The following is a 23,305-nucleotide window of genomic DNA, read 5'->3' on the forward strand; positions in this document are numbered from 1 at the left end:
CTCCATGCCCTCCTCACTCCCAAATGGTCCCCTAATCCTGCTTCTTCCCATTCATGTCCCCATAATGTCTCTGTGAGGTACTCATGGCTTCCTGTCTCTTCCACGTCCATGTGTACGAGGCGGATGCTCCCGGGATTCACCTGTGCATGTGCTGACATGCTGGTTAGAGGGTACAGACCTGCTGACTGGCCAAGCAGAAGTGAATGGTGTTTGCTTCCACAATGAGTGTCCTTACAGAAAACAAATTTTGGTTTCTCTTCTCTGTCCGACCACTGACTTTCTGAAGCCTTGTAGGAACATCGGAGTTCCCTGCTTCTGCCAGGTGTGGTGGAGGTTTAATGATATGCTAAAAAAGTAAGTGTGGAGGTAGGGATGTGGATGAGCTGTGGATGTAATGGTACACGGACACAACTGACCACAAAACAGTTACAAAGACCAACCATCTGTTTTCTGACTAGCAACACTTCTGCCCATCCTGATATCAGGCTATACTCTGGCTCCCTACTGAAAACTCCCTGCAGTGTCTCAGAGCTGAGGCAGAAAGGCCACTTCCCTACTGGGTTCCCAACAACCCAGCGTGCACTTCCCACCTATGCCCTGGAGGCATGTACCTTTTCACCACTGCTTTTACCCCAGATGGCTCACCTACTCATCAATGCTCACAGAGATGTGGCTGCTGCAGGTGGCCTTTCCAGAACCATCATTCTCCCAGCACAGAGGGGAATATGTGGGATTCCCTCCCACCTTGCCCCTAACTTTTGTTCTCCTCTGCCCCACCAATCCCAACTGAAGGTCGTAACGACTTGCCAGGCAAGCCAGCTGAAACTGCTGAGGGCACTCTGGCTGGGAATGCCTAGCTTGCCTTAGCTGAGCCCCATGGGGGTGATGGAGGTGGCATTGCTGAAATGCATGGGGCACCCTGCATGCACCCTGAGGTTTCGACAGACCTGAGATATCAGGAGCTTTGCCTGGAGGGCAGAGACACATTATACACTGAACCAAAGTGAATCCTGCCTCCCAAGTCATGAATGGCAAAAAACAACCCAGAAATGGGAAACAGCTGAGGGAAGGAAGCTTCTTTCCCCCAAGAAGGACACTGGTGATTGTTTAAAGAAATTCTGATACGGAATTAACATTATCTGGGTCTGGTTTTGGGGACTGGCTTACACAAAAGCATAAATCAGAAGCAGTTCCAACCTAAGCAGTGCAAGTCTGTGACTGAAAATAGCACTGGGACCTAAAACTGAATATACAGGAGCGTGGAGAATTAGATTGTGCCTGGGTTCCCATACTTTATACCACCGTGATCCTCATCTTTACCTTAGCAAAGTGAGGCCAAGCAATCTGAGAACAAAAACATGCCCTGCACAACAACAGAGCGCCTTCACATTTCCCAGCATCCAGTACAATGATTGAGTCGGATTTGGTAATCCATCCAATTCAAGGTTGTTTTAATGGCCACACCATGGCAAAGGGGGACACAGCAGGGGAGAATGATTAACTTAACCTACCTGCCTTGTTTGTTTGATGCCGCCTCACTCCAGTGCGAGTCAATAAAACTTTGTGCACTGACACACACAACTTCCAGCACCCGCCAGCTGGGCCAAAATGAGGATTAGCAAAGCCGCCTTTCTCTTTCTTTTCTTGCTCAGCTCAGGTAAGAGTCCTTTGCCTTCCCCTTGCCTAGGTGAGGTGGGGGCCGAACGCTCGCAAGCTCCGTTTGGTGAAGGTAGGTCCTTAAATCTCTGCGTCACCACTTAACCTGGACAACGATGAATCCGGGGCTTGCTGGGCAGCGAGAGCTGCTGTTGAACAAAGCGAGAGCTGTGGTTGCTCCGGTGTTGTGTTTGCTAGAGACACCAGAAGAGCCTTGGTACCTGCGTGGGGAACAAATGGCTCCCTGCAAATATGCCCCATGTCCAGAAATGGAGGGGCACCGTAGGAAAGCAGCCCCAAAGCCTGCTACAAAACCCATAGCAGTCATGAGATGGCTATCTCTGGTTTCAGCAGGCTTTGTATCAAATGCTAAAGCTGTTCTTACTGCCAAGCATTGCTAAGTACAGTAATCCTGATTTTCATCGTTTATGATAGGAGTTTTAAAGTTTTAAAATGAAATATTTAAAACAAAATTAAACACTAAAAGGCTTCTTTATACTCCAGCAATTTCACATTTTCTATCATCAAACACAAGAAAATGTTCTCCCTTGTTTTCCTGGGGGCAGTAGGTAAAAATTTAATCTTCGGTAACATAGATCAGCTTTTCCAGGAATATGTCTAAAAATTCTTTTTACAACAAATGAAGATAGGTGTTCCACTAATGGTAAGGTATGAATTTCAAGCTCATCTACAAATTCTATAAATAAATATTCCACGTTATATAAATTTCAATCATATTTCAATCAGATATCATATTCTCAGGTGCTTCATCATAGCATATCATTGTATGACCATTAAATAACTTTTTAAAAGTACTGTTAAAAACAGGTCAGTACACTTTGTGTGATGTTCTAGTAGCTCAGGCGTTTAATAACAGGGATGTATCATTATATGATTGTGCTGGGTTATAAAAGACAGATGATAAAGTTATTTTTATTTGCTCATTGTTATCAGCTCTGACTCACTTTCTCCAAAGTGGTGGCCCACAAAACTGCCTTAAAACTGTTTTTTATGTCTTCTGGATTAGTACTGGTCAAGTCTGGAAAGATATACATGTAAAAGGAGAAATTGGTTTGCTCACATGTATTTGAATATTCTGATTATTTATCGTGTGTCATGTGTGGGTATACAAAGACTTGCATTTTTACATCTATTGTATTCTTTTTTAAGTCTACACTTTTCAGTATTTTTCAGGCAACTAACATCACATTTTCTTTTCTGTTATCTAAGCCTCTGCAAATCTGTGCTGCCTTTTAGTTTATGCATGTCATCCAAAATCGCATGTGTTCATTCTTAAACCAACTGAAATAAATCTTTTTTTATGGTCACTGAAAAGGAATGGTATCCAAAGTAGAGCTCTTTGGACAAACATATAGTTTTAATATGAGCCAATAAAGTTTGGAAAGTAATATTTTCCTATGCTGGTCCCCTGCAATTCTGGAACAGTTGCCTCAGTTGGCTTAGGAAAAAGGTCAGGAGAGAAAACACGTGTTTGCTGAGTCCATCAGGAGAAATTGGTAGGCTCTTGGTGCTCCACATACTCCTACTGTAACAGTAGGATTAGATATGGGAGGCCTCAATGTCAGGGATTTCTTAAAACAGGCAGATTTTATAGCAATGAGCCAACTCTGCAAATAGTCAGATTTGCCCTCAGGCAAAGATTGCCCTCAGGGAATTAAACCTCTAACTTTCATTTAGTGGCCCAAATACCATTTATTTTATATGAATATGTGTCATGTGGAGGTAGGTGATGACCTATATGTCATGGGAGTTGATTACACCAGAGTGATGGTGCAGTGAATTGAGCCTAATATGAGTGTTTACATAAAAGAATGATTCACCATGTTACCTGTGAGAATGCCGTACAAGATTATGAATTTCCTGTGTTTGTCAATAATAATCTAGCTTGAAAAGTGAACGAATTAAACCATATCACTTCTGTAACTTTGTATCTGATGCTGGATAGAGAAATAAACTTGTGTAGAAATTAGGAACAGAAACAGAATCTTTATAGATGTAAAAGGAAAAAATCAATTAGATTGCAAACTCCATTGTGAGTAACAACATTTTGGAGCTGAGTGTTACATGTATTAGCAGGTACATCATATATGTCTTATACACATGTAGCTTTCAGATATAAAAATACTAATTGATTTACTAATTTAAAATCTTGGGTTAATTTGTTGCAGCAGAGACGCAGCCTGGCAGATTCATTAGTAAGTCTGCTCAATCCATTACAACAAAAATAATGGTGGCCATTGTAAAAGACGTCTTATGTAAAAGTCATTTTATGACTGATGTTTCTTGCTGCAGGGCAAGACATCATAGGACAAACAATTATTCAGTGACCAGTAAAACTGTAGTGACTGCACCATCCACATGGGAGGTCATAATCTCACATTCTTACAAATTCATGCTTCTCCAAAACTTCAATATTGATATCACTTCTCTTCATCTTTCTCCGACTGGTGTTTTGTTGGCATCATTTAGTCCCCCTCTCTGGTCCCTCTCACTCTTGTTTTACATTCCTTGTTCTCAGCTTCAAATCCATACCTAACTCCATTCAGAGCTGCTTCTCTACATCTCTCTTCTGCTGTTTTTTCCTATGATGTGTTCCGGTCATACAGCTGTGATTTTGTCAGGAGATAGAAATTTCCTCAGAGTTTATCATGTTTTACCCAGAATTACACAAAATAAATGGTGCCTTCACCTGTCAATGCTGCAAGAAAAATGGGACTCAAAGTCACAGATTTTCTTAACTGCAGCCTCCTCATTTTTAATGCCCGATTCCTTTCCTTCCCCTGTAGTGAAAGGAGATATACTGGACGACTATTTAAGAACAGATGGTGTTTGGATACTTACTCGAAACAAACAGTTTTACAAGGCAAATAATGAAAAGGAATGTGCAGAGAAATGTGAAGCTGAAAGAAATTTTATTTGCAGGTAATGTCTGTTGAATCTTAAAACTATGTCATTGTGGGTGTCAATCGATGTTTTCCTGCTGTTGCTCAGAACCAACATCTCCATGCTGCTGCAGCTCTGCCTACAGCAGTGTCACCTGCGCCTTCAGCTTGTGGCTTATCTCCACCCATAAATCACTACAAGGTCAAGTAAAGAGTGGATTTACAATGTATTACTCACTCTATAGTAAATGCTCAAGTTCCTGCTCTTACACAAAATTACGTGGAGAGCTGCTTACACCCCTGCAGCTGGATGCTGCCTTGTTTCACAAAAGAAGTGTGAGATGTTTCTAATTCTTTGTAGGGAAAGGTGCTAACCTGAGCAACTAGGATGCTGTCGATAAGGTTTTGCCAATGCAGTAACTGGCTTCCCACACAGTAACTTACTCACGTAGTCATACAGCCTGACAAATTCACGCACTTCAGAGCAGCAGAAAAAGTCAGTGTCTTATTCAGTGTCTCAAATACCGAGTGCAGTATCTGAAAGATATAAATGGATACAAGCCAGTGCTAGTAAATTAATAATTTATAGAAAAATAATTGCAGGTTGAATAATTTGAATTGAATTAAAAAGATTGCTTCCTATGTCAATATTGCTTCCTTCTCAATTTCCACAGGGCCTTCTTATTCACCAGGAAAATCCTACAGTGTTTGACACTGGCTGAAAATGCCAAAATGACAGTGATGTTCAAGAGCACGGATGCAGTTCTTTATGAGAAGAAAAGTATGTATATAGTAAGATGGTGCACATGTACACATTAAGCCTGTTTTAACTGCACCCTTGCATTCTCTGCTGCAGTGCAGGAGCAAACCACTGCAGGTGGTGACAGTTTGAGTGAGGTGGGCCTGCACCCGTTACGAACTGGGCTGACACTGCCAGAGAATTTCACGTTTAGCATCAAGGCTCCTTGTATTTGAACTTATACTTCACTCCTTTAGTCATGTGTTATTGGGACCATGCAGAATAAACATACTCCGAATCAAAAATCATGCATTTTTCTGCCCTTTAAGTATTTGCAGTCCTCTGCTTCATGGAGATAGTGTAGTCTTTGGTCATACAAATTTTCAAGACTACAAGATTATCTACTTCTATGTACCCACTTATGTAATTTCTGTGTAATAATTCAGTCAAGAATTATTTGACTGAAATATTGTATTGACTTATAATTGTGGTGGGTTTTTTTTTAAATTATAATCAAATGTTCACGTTTTGTAAGCTGTTTGTTTTGTTTATGCTTAATTCTTGTTGTATGCCAGGCTCAGATAAGTGGCTTGGTTTAAGATTATTTCTGGAATTAATTAATTAATTATTGCTTTTCTAAGTTTTGAATACATAGTTTCCAGCTATATAGCTGGAAAAATAAATACTTTTTAACTAGACTATCTCTATAAGTTTTATGGGAACATAGATAATACAGTCACAAACACTAACTTCAATGAGTCTTCTGGAAAAAAGAAAGCTCCTATTACTAACTGAGATATAAAATGAATAGTGAGCATTTCTTGTAAGAACACTTCAGTTTGTTTGAAAAGACAATTATTTTCAGTGTCTTTACAACTCTGAAGCATTTGAAAGATACACAGAAAACTGAAACTGCATGAGCGATCATGGTGGAGAACCCCTTTGCCACATCAAAGTTTTAAAGAGAAAGCAGTTCATATCCAAATTCCCAGCAAGCATAAACTGATACAATTCTGATGAATTCATCTGAGATCTGGCCCAAACATAACAAAAAGCTAGACTATTAACATTTAAACAGCTGTATTTTAATTTTTCTGCTACTAGACTGGATAATGGGTTGCCAGGTTCATGGCACCGAGTGCAACTCGGTTTGTAACAGCTGTCTTCAGTAAGTACTATCTTAACTTCTAGCTGATTATCAGCTTTTTTGCTGATAATCAGCATAACAGTTTGTTCTTATGATGCCATATGTGGTTCTTGGTGTCTTCTTTCTATGCTAATGACAAGCGGATTTTTTCACCAGTTTTCCTGAGCTTTCCAACTCTGACCATTCCATGATTCTATAACTTGCAGTTTATGTTTAGCTCGGACGGATTACTAAAGCTTTAAAAGCTAGAATTTGAAGTGTACTGCATGATTCTTGAATGTTATTATGGACAGATTCCTTCCGGTTTTACAAGGCAAAACCACTGTTACAGTTGTTTTGATCAAAAGACTTCAGCTCTATAGTCATGTCCCCCCCGCCCCAGTAGCAGAAGTCACAAGACTAAAGCCTATAGAGAGCTCTTCTCCACTTTATTTTTCACATGTTCCTCATAGACCACTGATGTGTGAGTCACAAATACTGAAGAATATTGGAGCAGGTTCAGCCAAATAATTCTGGCATAAGTGAAATATCTGTAGAAATCAGCATTTTAAATGTGATTTTTTTTAATGAAGTCAAAATTGAGCGGAGTTTTCCTCTGAGCTTAGAACAAGGTAAAGGAAGAGTATATGCACTGTAAATTCCTCTGCATATGTTGAAAGCAAATAAACACATGCACAAGTCATTAATTATTAAATTGAAATTAGCCCTTCCAAATGAATAAATAATTCTCATTGACCCTAATTATATGCTGTCACAGAGGGCCAGGCAGTAACTCAGACTTAAACTGGTACAAATCAAGACAATATCCCTAACTTCATGAGGGCTCCTTTACATTACTTGCTGTTGTCCAAGCTGTTACAAACTTCTGAAACATCTGAAAACACACATCTGATCCTCATGTCAGCAGGAAAAGTCTTGATTTTATACCCAGGAGCTTTGGCCTCTCAGGAAAAGGAGGGAGCACTGCTTGGCTTCTCTTCTTTCTTGTCCTCCTCCTCCAAAGCTGTTCCCTGGAAGACAGACCTGATGCCTCCAGACTCAGTGTTCATCTTGGTAACCTTCCTGAACACATGTAATTCAGAAATTTAGTCAGAGCCTTCAGATTTGCTGCTTGTACACCCACTGGAGCCACCTTTTCCTGCAGGAAAAAGCTTAGCTTTGCACCCACTCGTGATTTAGGATGGATTTGTCTTGTTTACTTTTTAGCCTTAACTGAAACTGTAGGGTGAGATATGGGTCTGCTCCCCTCTCTCCTTGTCCTCTTTGTTACAGAGCTTTTTTTTCTTTGCCATGACCAGGACTGAAGGAAATGTCACCACATGAGTCCACTGCAGAGGAGACACTGTGTGTGGTCACTGAAAGCTGCAGTCAGGCACTGCCACAGCTTGGACAATAGGTCATGGATACCAAATCCCTTCCTGTGGAATCTATTTTCTCTTTCCCTATTTTATCCTTGTGCTAATGATGGTGGTTCTTTGAAATGACCCAACCCATATACCTGAGCCTTAAGGCCGCTAGATACTAGCAGGGGAAAAAACATCTGCCTCACAGACACTTCATTTTCATCTAATGAGTCATCAGGCATCATTTGCTCATCATCCAGCATTCTTATGATCTGCAGCAATTTGGGGACTTCCTGTCTCATCTTTGTCTCCTGCCGCGTTCTGCACTCCAGGAGACCCACCTTTGACACCTGGGACACATGCTGCCTCCCTTGGCTATGCCATTCAGCTCTTCTTCTGACGCTATGCAACATACTACCTCTGCCGCCTTAGAGATATGTTTTCATGAGGGTCTGCTTCAGTAGAAAGTGCTTTCAGCCCTAGCAGTCAGGGAATTGGTTCCTTTTTTTTTTTTCAGGGGACAGTTTTACGGTGCCTGTTTTTTCGAACAGAGGATGTAGAGTCATTTTCCTTCTGTTTTTCACTAGTAGGAATACAGGACTAGCGTATTACTTCTGAAACGCACAGCTACCACTGCCAACATCTTTGTGAAGTCTCTGGATCATCCAAATGGCAACATTTTGTATCTGCAATGGCCCCAGCTCACCTCAAACTGGAGATATTTCTCAAAAGGCTGCTAAAGTGTATGGTAAAAGTGAGACTCACCTTCCTAGAGGTACTCTTATTATCACAGCCAGTGTCACCCAGCCTGAACTTGAATTTGCAAATAAAGACATTTTGTTTCCTTAAGCGTCAGAAAAGTTTTCTGTCCCCACCGTGACTCCTCAGCATCAGGAAATAGCTGCTGTAAAACTTCTTTCTGCTGAGATATGATGGAATCTGTTCTGCTTGGAAAAAGCAATCTCCAGAACATTTTGTGACTCTGCCACTCCCTTAGGTTCATAGTGACTGTACAATCTCACCTATGCCTCGCTCAGACCTTGGAGTTCATAACAGCTACTCTGGCATCAGTCTTTGTCAGAGCTTATTTTACTTGGGATTGGGTTCAAAATACCTGTACAAAACATCTCCTTTAAAACCAAAAGGTTCATCCCTCTGTGCATATAAGAGTTCGTCTGGCTGTGCTGTGCCACCCAGTGTTATGCACTCACATTTTACCCCACCACAGACACTTTGGGATCTGTATGCAGACCATACGCTAGATTGCCCATAGTTACAAAGGCAATTCCATGAGCATATGTCTCGCATTTACAGTTTTATCTTCCTTATGCTAATGGCAAACCCCTGTACGAGGAATCCTCTTTCGTTTACAACCTCCTTGTCAATAATCAGAATAATCCACAAGGCCCAGATACGCAGCTTTTGTGGGCTATGCTCACTACCTTATGTTAAGCCAGATTTCTTCTCACGCGCACCTCCAAGGGTGCCTTTTCCTTTGGTTTCCCTAGCAGTTTCCCTAGTCAAACCTTAATTTTGTCTTGACGTATAGTTTGGCTTTTGATCCCATCCCCCTTTTGAGGAACACAGACTATCAGGGGTTATAGGCCAGCATAGCAAACTCCTGTACAGGACAGAAAAGTAAAAGACACTTTGGGGGTCAAACAGGAAGAAGCCGTGTTACTAAAAATGCAGTTTAAAAGGGATCAAATACCAAGGCCTAAATCCATGGCAGTCTTCATGTGCCATTTGAACTGGGAAGTTACTTGCTTGTCTTCATTCCTGACCCAGCTATACAGAGCCTCCCACCCCATCTCCCCAGGTGTCAGATGTGTCCAGCTTTTTCATTTAGACAGGCTAAAATCATTTATGAGGAACCTGGCAACATCAGGAAGTCCACAGGCAAGGCTATTGACCAGAGACGGTCGTGCTGGGACCTGCTACTGGAGTATCAGTGTTGAAGGAGCAGTGAAAAGACTTTTGGGCACTCCAGTAGTACCCTGACAACCAGGCAGCAGCTCCCTTTTGGTAAGACAGGCAGCACAGTCATTTGTTGTGCAGGCCACACACTGTGACGGCAGTAACTATTGCAAGGTGTCCAAACAAGGGCTCAGCTTTTCCTATCAAATTGGTCACCTGTTCTTGCTCTAACATTTCTATTTTATATTTTGGGGTTTAGGGAGATCCTTCTCGTGCAAGAAAATTGCAAGAAGGGGAAAACTGGGTAAATCCCCCCAATAACTGGAGATTTTACAGTGTCTGTTGCCAAAAAAAAGGCATCATCAACATGCTTTGCACTCTCTCTGCCTTGGAATCCCACTAGAAAGTACCTGGGAGTCTGAGACTTAGAGGAATCAAAGGTTTGGGGGCCCCTTATGTGACAAATGTATTTTGATAACTAAAACCTTTTCTGGCTTGAAGGGACAGTTCTGTGACACCCACACTGCGAATGTGCTTAAGAACAATGCATTTCAAAGAATCTCTAGCTGCTGGGGAAAGACCTTCACTTTCATCCTAGTAGTATAATAGTATAAGCACACATTTTGTACATGTCAAAATCAATTGTGACTTGTTATATCTGTTTTATTAACTACATTTTATTAGCTTTATAAAAATGCTTCAGGAATTTTCTTCTGTAGTTGCCTAGCAGTTGGTAACTAATTTGTTTTAGAATACCTTATGGAATCACATCTGTGTTTTCATGCACAAGAGGTTCAAAACATGGGTAAAACGTGGTTCATCATGAACTGATGATCTTCGGAGTTATACCTGCAGATTCTCAGTTTCAAGAGATGCAATGTTGTAACACCACTGAATTAACAAAGCCAATTCCATTTCAGTTTACCTTCTAGAATGTAAAAGAGGGATTGGGAAGGACTACAGAGGAATGGAAGCCAAGACTCGGAGAGGTATTCCATGCCAGAAGTGGGCAGAAAAAAGACCCCACAACCCAAAGTATGGCCTTATTTACTTATCTTCATGTTGTTCTGAATCTCTCACAAGCTTCCCCAACTTCATGTGTATAAACAACTTTATAGTGCATGTTATCAAAGCCAGGTGATTTTTTAAGACAACCTTATCTTCATCTGCCTTTTTAATTTTGACTCTACTGGCAGAGAACTGCGATGGTCTGGGTAAGGAAAGGGTGCGTTGTCATCTAGAGAAGTTGTGTCTAAATGCTGAGCCTCTTAAGAAGAAGAAATGCTCCTTCTATCAACACATGGTGAACATTTTGCTCTTGGTGACAGTGGGACTGTATTTTCTGCCTTCTGTATGAGGAGTGAAAAAAAAAAAAAGCAATGATGTCTGTCCAGCTCTATGACCCCCTGCCTGCCATCCAGACAGCCAAGAAGAAACGTCCAGCAAAGTATCCAAGTGCCCAAGGCAGAGTTTTCTCAGGGCTGGCTCACTGAAGCAAGCGTGGAAGCAGAGGGCCTATTTTCTCTGATCTATGCTGGACTTTTATCTGTTAAAAAAATTATTTTTTGTTGTTATTCTAAGGAAACTTGCATGCTCTTGTTTAAATTTTTTGTTTAAAAGCCATTTAGCCTCCTCTGAGAGGATTGCTATAGGAAGAAGCCTAGGATCACTTGCTTCAAAATCTCGGTAAATTAAGATCCAATTGTGTTTGGTGAATAGTCTCTAGAAATATTTCACTTGTGAAGTAGCTGCATTAAGAAAAATACAGATCAGCTGGATGCAAGTATTAAAGACAATTAGTTGTCCTTTGAGACTGTCATAGTTCTTACAGGCTTACTCATCGCTGGCAATTGGGACCTAGGGAGAGAGATACTAATAATGGTAGTTACGGAATGTTTTTTTCAGATTTCATTTATGGGTTACAATGGGGAATCTGTTTCTCTCATATTTACTCTGAATTAATAGAACCCACAGCTAGCTGAGCAAGTTGGACATTTCCATTCTGCTCCACTAAATTACTGGAATTAAAATAGAATTTTAATACTTTTGCAGTTATACACCTGAAAAACACCCGAATGCAGGGTTGGATGAAAACTACTGCAGAAATCCTGATGAGGATGAAAGTGGACCCTGGTGTTACACAACAGATCCTGCTACCAGATTTGATTACTGTAACATCCCAGAGTGTGAGGGCCAGGTCACGCACACTGGAGAAGGTATATTTTTTTTTCAGAGAAGGAGTGTTCTGGTAGGTAATATTATTCCTGCTATTTGTTCTTGCTTTATTATTGCAGATTGGTTTCAAATGTGAATTTAGTTCAAGATGGAACTTAAGAAGTTCTGAACACAAAGGTTATTTTCCTAATTGGCTCCAGTTATCAAATTTTGTAAATATGGAGGAACTGAAATTTTTATACCATTTGCCGATATTGTCCTGTTCTTACTCCTAGCAATTTATTTAATTTTAACAAGAGTAAAGATTTACCCAACTGCTACGTAACATACAAAACTCACATTGCTATCAGTACATACAGATATGTGACAAAGTCCTCCCTCCAAATTACACGTATCCCTAAATCTTTATTTGGCTAGGCTGCAATGCATGGTCTTCTGGATTCCTTTTATCATTAGCTGGAGCAAAACCCTCTCTTACTTTCTCTGTATTCTTCCATGAATAGATCAGGATCAGAATTCATGGGCTGCTGCAAACCTTGCTCTGTTTTCATCTGGCTAGGCCCTACAGCGGAGTGCATGCAGTGTAATGGTGAAGACTACCACGGAGAAGTTTCCAGAACAGAGTCTGGGCTTGAGTGCCAGCGCTGGGATGCCCAAGAACCTCATATGCATGGATTTACCCTGAAACAGTGAGTCACGCTTAGCACTGAATTCATTCCCACAGAGTCTGGGAGATCCTGCCTGCAGACAGCCTAATTGCTACAGCCAGCCATAGATGTAGCTTCTCTTTCATTTTCAATGTGCAGCTTTCCAGAGAAGGATCTGAAGATGAATTATTGCCGTAATCCTGATGGTGAACTTCGACCCTGGTGTTTCACTACCAGCCCTACTAAACGCTGGGAATATTGCAACATTCCTCGTTGCAGTGAGTCTGATTTCCTGAGATCGCTCCATAGGGTAGCTCTTCTCATTAAAAAGATGCAGGGAGGGGAAAGACAAGAAATCGCAGTTCTGAGTATCCTGAGGCAGTCCTTATGAACCAGGGAAAGTGCAGATTAATGAGAAGAATCACTCACTACATTTCTGTTACGTAAAATGATGTAAGGTCAGTGAGGATGCAGGTGTCACAAAGTGCAATAGTGCCAGAGATGTTATGGAAACCCTAATTTGTCTTCAATCACCTTACTTTTCAATTTACCAGAGAGGCAGGGCATTCTGATTAAATCAGATGGTAGTTTTCAGCTGACCTGGTAACTCATGGAAAACACCTAAACCGCTGTGTGGCCATGCTGTGATTATTTCACCTGGGTCTGGCCAGCACAGCCAGCACTGCCTTTTTCTTAGCAAGGGATGAATCCTGAGAAACAAGTTCAGGCCTCTGGAGAAAAACGTGACTTATCAGTGAGCTAGCTTGACCAATGGAGCTGAGCACACTAAATCTGGACATTTCCAAAGCACTGAGTAACGAAATTAGCATTGCCATTTGTAGAACTGGACTGCACTTGGAGAAAAACTTTTGTGTTTTTATCTCTAGAGCTTGCTTTCTTATTCATCTGCACTTTCCAGTGCTCTAAGCAGCAGCATGTGTTTGCTAGATGTAGTTCACCTCAGCATGCTCAATTACAGATGGAAGAATGACAGTTTACAGACTTCTGTATGATAAAGTAAATTGTGAAAGTTGCCATAGCATCTCCATTTTGTGCTTTAAACTTAAAGTTTAAGGAACAGACCAACCTTTTAGAGTCATGCTTGTCTCCTCTGGAAATTCCATATACAAAGTATCTATAATAGGCATGCACTGTAGATTCATTTTCTCTGTGCCCTCTGCAGTTTCTGTGCCTCTGATCGTTACTCTTACTTTTTTTATTGTTCCCCACATGCCAGACCAATTCACTTTCTTTCACTCTTCCTTCTGCCTCACTTTCCCAATTCACTGACTCCAGAGGCTCAGCTCTGCCGGCTGTTTTGCTTTCTCTCACAATTTCTTTTTATCCCTCATCTTCACCCTTTCTGCCCTTCCATCCTACCCATGTGTATTCTACTAATGTCCTCAGTTCATCCCACTTGTTTTTACAAGACTGTACAGGACTACTTACTGCTTTTCCAGCTCTGCTCTCAGGGGACTGCAGGCACAAAGTCTGAGCTCGACCCAGCGAAGCTATTTACTGACTGCTGTAAAAGGGCAGACACAGGACATCTGTCTGGCAGCCTGACTGCTTGTGAAAATGCACACTCTGTTTTTTGCCATGGCTTTCAACAAATGCCACCTCTGCTGAAAGGAAAAAAATGCACGTTCAACATTACAGAAAACAGAGGGGGGTTTAATATATTTTAAAGAACTGTCTATCTGTGGTTTTTCTTTTATTTTCTTTTTCTTTTCTTTGTTTTTTGTCATTTTATTTTTTTTTTAATCCTGTTGCAGCTACACACCAAGCAGTCTCTGCCCGGGGCTCCCAGTGTCTTTCAGGGAAAGGAGAAGGCTATCGAGGCAGGATAGCCATCACCGAATCAGGAAATGCCTGCCAACACTGGAACACACAGTTTCCTCACAAACATGGCTGGAGACCTGACAGATATCCCTGCAAGTATGCTGAGCCTTGTCATTTTAACAAATGACAAAGAACATGGTTATTGCTTATACATCCAGATACAGAGGCAAGAGTAGCACAGGTTTTCTCCAGCTATGTTTTCCCGCCTTTTGTCAACTCTCATTACTTCTGTTCAGAACTTGCTCTTAATTTGTTTCAGCATTCCTTTCTTTACCAACTACTTTATTCTCAGGTACTTGTCTCATCTGTCTCCTCCATATCCCTCTGCAGAGTTATAAGTATTTACTACTTTTATGTTAAAAATCCCCTGGCTCTATTTTGGCACACTTTCAATGCATTACTATTCTGAAGAGCGGTGCTCCAAGGTCCAAGTACTCCAATACATCCTCATGCTCCGAGGTCAGAGGATCTGTATTAGTGGAATATTATCAATGGTCAAGGGTAGCTGGGACTGACCAGGCTTTTAGCTCTGTATTTTGATCTTCTGGATTGTGAAATGGATCCCGCAAGTTTTGCTGGACATGTGAAACCCTGTCCATCATCACAAGGCAGAGAGCAGCGTGCACTGGTGCTCATATGCACACAATTCCAGGATCAGTCTGTGACACTCAGCCTTGCCCGTTTCTTACCCTAATGGTCAGGTACACCAATGGCTTGTGTTTTGAAGTCAGCTTTTAATGGCCTTTTGAAGGCTGTTGATTAGTCCCAAAATGGTGTTACATGAGGTAATGAATCTCAAAAAAGATTAAATGTAAACACTGAGTTGAGTTCTGCATGCAGTAGTTCTTAATAGTCTCGCATACAACTCTTCTTGATTTCTCCGACTAGTTTAAAGCTGGTGTTTCTGTTTCAGGGGCTTGGAGGAAAACTACTGTAGAAACCCTGATGGAGAGAAGAGGCCTTGGTGCTACACCATCAACAGCAGTGTTCGGTGGGAATATTGTGCAATTCCCCACTGTGATGGGACAGAACTAGAGATTGCTGGTATGAGCAGTGGAGAGTACTTAAGATAAGGACTTTAAAACAGTGAGAGACTTATTGTTTCTCATTGTAAATATGTTAAATCTTTTTTTGGTCACTTTGTCACTGTTGTTAATGCATTTTTTCAGCATGACATGTTAAAAAAACCTGCCAAATATCGGACTTTCAGTGGTTAAGGAAGTGCAGTGGAGGATGTAAATCACCAGCTGACCTAAACAGAAGAATCACAGGATTAAAGAGGCTACAGAGGGACCTGGACAGGCTGGATCGATGGGCCAAGGCCAGCTGTATGAGGTTTAATAAGGCCAAGTGCCGGGTCCTGCGTTTTGGTCACAACAATCCCAAGCAACGCTACAGGCTTGGGGAAGAGTGGCTGGAAAGCTGCCCACCAGAAAAGGACCTGGGGGTGCTGGTGGACAAGCAGCTTAACATGAGCCAGTAGTGTTCCCAGGTGGCCAAGAAGGCCAACAGCATTCTGGCTTGTATCAGGAATGACGTGGCCAGCAGGAGCAGGGAAGTGATGGTGCCTCTGTACTCGGCACTGGTGAGGCCTCACCTCGAGTACTGTGTTCAGTTCTGGGCCCCCCTGTACAAGAGGGACATTGAAGTGCTGGAGCATGTCCAGAGGAGAGCTACCAGGCTGGTGAGGGGTCTGGAGACCAGGTCATATGAGGAGAGGCTGAGGGAGCTGGGCATGTTTAGCTTGGAGAAGAGGAGGCTGAGGGGAGACCTCATTGCCCTCTACAGCGACCTGAAAGGAGGTTGTAGAGAGGTGGGTGTTGGCCTCTTCTCCCAGGTGAATAATGACAGGACCAGAGGAAATGGTCTGAAGTTGCGGCAGGGGAGGTTTAGGTTAGATATTAGGAAGAATTACTTGACTGAGAGAGTGGTCAGGCACTGGAGCAGCCTGCCCAGGGAGGTGGTTGAGTCACCATCCCTAGAGGTGTTTAAGAAACGTCTAGATGTGGCACTTCAGGGTGTGCACTAGTGGCAGAGATTGTAGGTTGTTTGTGGTGGTTTGTGGGTGGTTTTTTTTGGGTTTTTTGTTTGTTTGTTTGTTTGTTAGGGGTTTTTTTGGATGTGTGTATGGCTCGGTGATCTCAAAGGTCCTTTCCAACCATGAAGATTCTATGATTCTATGATTTTTTTATATTCCTTTTTTTTTTTTCCCAAAGGTGGGAAAGGTCATTTTTAGCAAGTTAACTGAAAAATGAAAAACAGGTTTAAAGAGATGAAGAAGTGCTAAATGAAAGGAAGTCCCATTTTTGGAAAGTAGCCACAAAACTGGACAGGATCTTCCAGAGTAATAAAAATCTCACCTGAAACATTCATTCATTTAAGCACAAAAATTAACAAGAAAGTCTTAGTGCAATCAAAAAGGATAATAGAGAAGTTAAAGTTTAACATAATGTCCATTTTAGAAATATATCAGGGGCAAAATCACTAGCATCTAATATTTGAGGATTTTCATGTGTGCTTTCTGATCTTTATTTCAAACATGTTCACATATACCAAAACGTATCCACCCGTGAACCCTCCACTGAACTCCATCTGATACATGAGGGTATTCTGGGAAAGTTTTCTAAATATCTTTGGAAATGCCCTTCTGCTTTTCATGCTGGCTGTGATGCTCTCATTGGATGCTGTCTGTATAAATGAGTCATTTGATTTTGTTGCCCTGTGTATTTGATGCTTTTTTGTGCCTACTCAGTAAGAACGAAAAATCGTGATGCAAAAGACCAGTTTCTGTTGTTTGCTGCAGATGTGCCTGTGCAGGTTCCCCTGTCAGAGGAGTGCTATCGAGACAAAGGCCAGAGTTATCGTGGCACAACTTCTACCACCGTATCGGGAAAGAAATGCCAGGCCTGGAACTCCATGTTCCCACACCGGCATGAAAAAACCCCAGACAGGTTCCCAAATGCGTATGTTTATCTCATCTTCTCTTGCTTTATCTGACAATGACCATTATTGATTGTATTATCTTTGCACATCTATGCTTTAAAACACTGCCAGGGAATGAATCTATAGAGGAGAATTTTTCCAAGATGTGGAAACATTTTCTGCTAGTCTCATTTTTAAAAACTGTGTTTTCTTGTTATTTAAATTTTGAGTAAAATATAGCTGTGTCTCTTTAGTCTTAATTCTGAGCTTCTGTAACCAACGTCTGCTGAAATATGCATTTTGTTTATGAATTTGAGACCTTTGTGGTGGCCTTTCTACTTATTTCATCAGGGAAGAACACAGCATTTATGCTGCAAAACACACAGTGAGATAGGTTAGAGCTACCTTTTAAATGTTCTATGTAGTTGGAATTGGGCACCGAGAATTGCATACACTGAATTTTCCACCTTAATTTGTCTTCTTTAGACTAATAAAACTGGACTAGTATGACTTAGAGAGCTAATCATAATTGAGAATGTGCCAATTGTTAAGAAGGGTAGAAAGGCAACAAGATGACAATTGCTAGAAAATCCATCATTGCTTAGTGGATTACAAGTATAGGCAGGAAGGTTGATACTTTTCTGTTTTTTTGCCTTTTTTATGATGTCACCCTAAATAAATTACTTTGGAAATTTTCAGTCATATTTTGGCATCAAAAATACTGATGTATTGAAACTGGAACATCCTCAGAGGGGATACTGTCTTTCACAAGCATCTAAAAAAATTGAAATCAAGCTGTGAAAATATGGAATTAATGTGTTCTGACATATTCAGAAAAAAACATTTTTTTTTTTTAATTCTGTGACTGTGCTGTGATTCAAGATGGGGAAATACTGCAACTCTGCAATTTATTGAAGACATAAATTCTGCTTCCCCATGCCTCAGCAAGCACAGGCAGGGGAGTGCTCCCATTGAATTCAGTAGAAGTGGTGTGGTTTTTCTGGGTGTGGTGGTGATCATTTGCATAAATATTTATTTGCCATTCTTCTGAATATGAGAAAGAACCCTTTGACATTTAAAAATAAAAATTTTGAAAAAACATAATTGCCCACCAATAGTATGGATCTTCCAGAATATTTATTGCTAATTCACACATTCGCACAATTGTGTATGCTTATGTGTATGCACTTAGAAATTAAATTATTGGCATATCAGACATTTATTTAGCTATTCAGAGCATTGGTATATTACCGTCAGAATTTAAGCCAGTAGTTGAATTATGGTTCCTTATGCATAAATATATTCATGGCCCTGAATTCACTCCACTCAGATCACAGCCATAAATGTGTTTGCTGGTAATAAGATATCTGGCAATAAGTAAAAACTTAATAAATGTATTTGTCTCTACATAGTACACGCCCACATCTTTTTGGCAAGATATTCCTATGATTACTTTCAGTCTTATGCAGCTTGACTACTGTACTTGTTTTTGCAGGGATTTGAGAGAAAACTATTGTAGAAACCCAGATGGAGATAACAGCCCATGGTGTTTCACCACTGACCCCAGCATGACTTGGGAGTACTGCAATCTCAAGAGGTGTGATGATCATACACAAGAGCCCGCACCAAATGACCCCCCTGCAAGGGTGGCACAAAACGTTGGCCTGACTACACCCACCACATCTGGTAACAGCTGGCTATAAGTGTCACCTCCTGTAGAGTCTGTGGGTAAAGGAAATAGTAATCATCTATCAAAATTATTCTTAAGTAAGGCTGCAACATAACGGTCACATCCCTCCTCCAGCTTTCAGATCTGTACTGTTGAATTCTGCAGCAAGACTCTTTAGTCAGTTCATATCCTGTAGCCTCTATCATTTTACAGTGCATTCTGTAGGCTTTTTCTTTTAGGGGAAAAAGAGGAAAACAGACAAAATTTCTAGTGTTTCTGTATCTGTTTCATGACCCTGGTGAATGTTGTCGTTATAGGAATTTTGCTTGTGCTGTGCTTTATGTTTTCAGAAGGTTGACCTTAGCTTGTTGTATTGCTCATGGGCAACCATGTTTTGCAAAATGTATGCACAAAGGAAACAAGTTTTTGCTCTATCCTGCTTCGCTGCTTCCTTAATTAATAGTCCATGTTGGTCAAAGTGGTGTGATTTTTCTGAAGGTATGGTAGAGCTTTCCACGGATTATTTACTTTGCAGGGGAAGGTGGCAGAGCTGAATAAAAGATACATTCCTAAATGGAGCTGTGCACTCTTGTGTGCAGCAGAAGAAAGTACCTGAAGCGATGCCCTTTGAAGCAGAAATTGCTCTTTCAGTCTAATGGGCTGCTAACTCTGAAATATGCATCTCTCATGGAAGGTGCTTACTGATACCAGCTTAGCAATAATCTTGAGGTCTTTTCAGATATTTGCAATATGTTACAGAAAATGTTTAGCCTGAAGTTCCTTGAATTATTTTTCCAATTCAGTTACTCTGTACATCCAGAAAGAGATCACATCATAAGGTACACTTTTGTCTGTCTTTCTGCTGCAGACACTAGAGCGTGTGCAAATCCTAAAGATACTTAATCTGCCTTGTTTCTGCTTACCACCAACGCATACAGATTCAGCAGCTAACATAATTTCCTCTTTTTTCACAGACTGTATTAACGGTAACGGTAAAGACTATCGTGGCACAGTGGCAAAAACTGCAAGGGGCAGGACTTGTCAAGAGTGGAGTTCCCAGAAACCTCATAGCCACAAATATTTCACTCCTGTGACTCATCCAAGAGCAGGCCTGGATAAAAATGTAAATAGCTGCTAATGTCATTGGTCTCATTGAACATTGTCTCCGTTCTCCATAACCCCTCAGCCCCTCAGTAAACACTTCATGTTCAGTCTTTATAGACCAGGTTAAGTGTATCTGGAAGTCATCACATTGACAGTCCAGACCTATAATAGTATTAAAGAGGGATTTTCCTGGGCTCTTCCTACTTGAAGCGCAGCTGTACACCATGGGGTTGATGCTGAGAGGCAAGCAGCACAAAAGAAAACATACAGGGCTACTCTGATTTCTGCAACCCCCAAAGTGATGCCTTTTGCTGTTTGACACAAACTAAGCAGGCTTCTGGCAAATTCTCAGAGCTGATCTAACTTGCTTTCCCTGACTTTAGGGGAAGAAGGATTAGGCCAACAATAAATATCTAGTGCAAAGCACTTAGTCATCTTATGTCAACCTTTACATCTCATGAGGTCTTAAAAAGCACTGGAGCTAGGTTCACTCTTGGATGAAGAAAATGATAGCAATTTTATCATGTTTTTCTAATTTCACCTAATGGTTTTGAGATACATGAAAGAAAGAAGAAAAATAGAAAGCATTTAACATCCAGTGGAAAAGTAGCTAAGGGAAGTTTAACACTTTTTAAAACATGCACTTCTTCATTCTGTGGCTAACATATGGACTCTTCATTCTTTGTTTTTGTAATTATTACAGTATTGCAGGAATCCTGATGGAGATGTAAATGGTGTTTGGTGCTTCACAACAGACCCGGAAAAAAAATGGGAGTACTGTGAAATCCCACGCTGCTGTAATTATTCTTAAAGATTTTTCTGTCCTCCCTTTCTACAACTTGTTATGATAGTTGCAAAACATTTTCAATCCAACCATAAAAATCTGCAGTAGGCAGTAGCTTTAGATCTGAATTTAGGTCTGTATGGAAGTTTGACACAATCAGGCACCTGTAACAGTCAGCCAAAGTTTAGATAACCTGGTGTTCAGAATCATCAGTAAGATTTCATAGATAACAATCTGTGTGCTCTTTATCATCAGTGAAGCTAAGGACTCAGAGTTGCTAGCTGAATTTGAAATATCCAGTGAAGCTGTGAAGAGAGGTAGTCCTTCCCTGGGCTCCTCAAACACAGGAGAGGATTTCTTTGATGTGCATGCTAGTCTTTCCATGCGTTTTATGACAGGACTAATGCCTCGAACCTGCTCATACACTTTTCCTGTTAGTTAGGAGTGCCAGAAATGACATCCTTTGAAACCCTTTTCACCCTCTGCTGGCTTAATTTTTATTCTGATATCGATGTTAAAATAGTCTGTCCCTAGATATTTTGCCTTTCTTTTGGGGCAGAGAGTGAATTTGGTCCAGAGTGTTTTATGCAGATTTCCTTTTTTTATCTTTTTCTATTTTGGGATAGTAATCAGTACACTGAGCAAGTGTAGTGTTTGCTGAAAAATTCAGCAGTGAAAAGATTTTACCTTCTATGGTGCCCTGGCAGCAGGCATCAATAACAGCTGTAATGTACTGGGAGTGCTCATTTGCTTTGCTTTTCCCTTCCTTGCCTGTATTTTGTACAGATTGTTATATTTTTTTAGTATAAATGACAGGGATGTGGAAATTCTATTTCTTCTTTGTCTCATGTATTATTTTTACTACAGTAACATCTAGAAGCCAGGTCCCTGCTCTATTGGACAATGTAACAATACAAAATAGTGAAGAGTGGTCACTCCCTCAGTGGCAAGTGATATTCTTCATGCTGGCCATCTGATCTGTTCCTCTAAGCAGCAATGCATTGTGATTGTACACATTAATTTTGCCAACCAGACCTAAGAGCTGCACAGGCAAAAAGAATAAGGAATGGTATACAAACAACACATGCCACAGCTCTAAAAACCTCTCCCTGGAACTGATGTGGTGGAGCTTCACTTTGAGATCTGATCTCCTTTCAAAATGGCCTTTGAATACTAGATTTTTAAATTAAAGTATAGGGGAATCTTACATTCTCTTGCCTTTGATTTCCTTATTAGTTGTCTCATACTGGAACTAACAAATTTAACATCCATAGCACCATATGCAGCTCTGGAAAGTGTTACTTGGGTCCTTACCCAAAAATCAATTGATTTTAAAAAAGTTAAAAAAGAGAGATTTGGGTTAACAAGAAAGTAGAATGAGCAGTGTGAAGGGAAAAGTGGACTATTTTATGACGAAGGGACAGATACAGTTTTATTTATAATCTAGGAATTGGTTTGAACTCAACCAAGGTATAGACTGTAATGTTTTGAAGAACTTAGAAATTGTTATTATATTGAATTGCTCTGGGCAATAAACTCTTCCACTTTCTTTAGCGCTTCTTTCCCTTCAACTTCCCTAGAGATTTTCTTTTGGGGAGAGCTAGGTGTTCATCATAGTTTTACTTGTGTTATCTGACCACATCCAAATACTTGACATAGCTGACAATTTTTCCAGGTAAATTAATATTTTGTTATGTCGAATGTGATATATTAGCCCCAGGTTTAAATGCTCAAAGTAATGGTTATGTAATGGAGTCTAAAGGCTCTGGTTCTTTCCTTAGTTTCTGTTAACAAAGGTAAACAATGAAAGCCTAAGGAAGATTAAAAAAATGTCTTATTCCTTTCTCTTTTCATCCAATTCCACTGTGGATGGCATTAAAGAACTACTTTAAAATTCGTCATTGTAGCTTTTTTTATTCCGTAGCTTCTTCTGAACATGACTGTGGAAAAGTCCCAATGAGGAGTGAGCGAGCTTGTGAGCAATATAGCATGTGTGACGCATCTCCAGGGTCTTGGCCTTGGCACGTCAGTCTCAGGACGAGGTACTGGTATTCCAGACTGTTTCACCATCCAAGAGCACCAGGGTTTCGCAGGGAACAGGTGTTAGAAAGAGACTGGCAGGAAACAATGCATATGCTTCTGGAGACTGCTCTGGGCTTCTATATAAAATGCCTTAGCATGGAAATGAAACTTTTTTTTTTTTTTTTAAATCATAATGCCCACAGATAGCTACTTATTGGGTCATTAACCCCAAACTCCCCACTTTCTCCTGAATCTCTAGAGGGCAAACTTGAGCTGCAGCCATTAAGTACACCTTTATTTACTGAAATGGGGAAGGAATAATTTCCATTGAGGATATTGACAGTTAATTGCATTCTGCGGTGGGGGATTTAAGCCTAGGAAAATAGACACCAACCTGCAATGTGTATGAATGGATTTTGATCATCCCTTCTTACT

The 23,305-nt window shown here is 40.7% G+C and overlaps 1 protein-coding gene across 3 annotated transcripts in view; it reads left to right on the forward strand.

Annotated features, from left to right (window-relative positions):
• Window positions 1-1,547: 1,547 nt before the first annotated feature.
• Window positions 1,548-23,305, forward strand: part of LOC141740869 (plasminogen-like) — a 30,003-nt gene continuing 8,245 nt past the window's right edge. The window contains exons 1-14 of one of the 3 annotated variants that reach the window (XM_074580322.1): window positions 1,548-1,729; window positions 4,464-4,599; window positions 5,234-5,340; window positions 10,626-10,740; window positions 11,758-11,921; window positions 12,440-12,569; window positions 12,687-12,805; window positions 14,303-14,465; window positions 15,283-15,413; window positions 17,173-17,332; window positions 18,787-18,977; window positions 19,935-20,083; window positions 20,768-20,861; window positions 22,773-22,890. In XM_074580322.1, coding sequence (XP_074436423.1) covers window positions 1,609-1,729; window positions 4,464-4,599; window positions 5,234-5,340; window positions 10,626-10,740; window positions 11,758-11,921; window positions 12,440-12,569; window positions 12,687-12,805; window positions 14,303-14,465; window positions 15,283-15,413; window positions 17,173-17,332; window positions 18,787-18,977; window positions 19,935-20,083; window positions 20,768-20,861; window positions 22,773-22,890 — 1,898 coding nt within the window. In that variant the 5' untranslated portion in view covers window positions 1,548-1,608. The remainder of the gene's footprint in view (window positions 1,730-4,463; window positions 4,600-5,233; window positions 5,341-10,625; window positions 10,741-11,757; window positions 11,922-12,439; window positions 12,570-12,686; window positions 12,806-14,302; window positions 14,466-15,282; window positions 15,414-17,172; window positions 17,333-18,786; window positions 18,978-19,934; window positions 20,084-20,767; window positions 20,862-22,772; window positions 22,891-23,305) is intronic. The other 2 variants (XM_074580319.1, XM_074580320.1) reach the window with 2 other exon arrangements.

This window comes from Larus michahellis, chromosome 3 (assembly GCF_964199755.1).
Source record: "Larus michahellis chromosome 3, bLarMic1.1, whole genome shotgun sequence".
NCBI lineage: Eukaryota > Metazoa > Chordata > Aves > Charadriiformes > Laridae > Larus > Larus michahellis.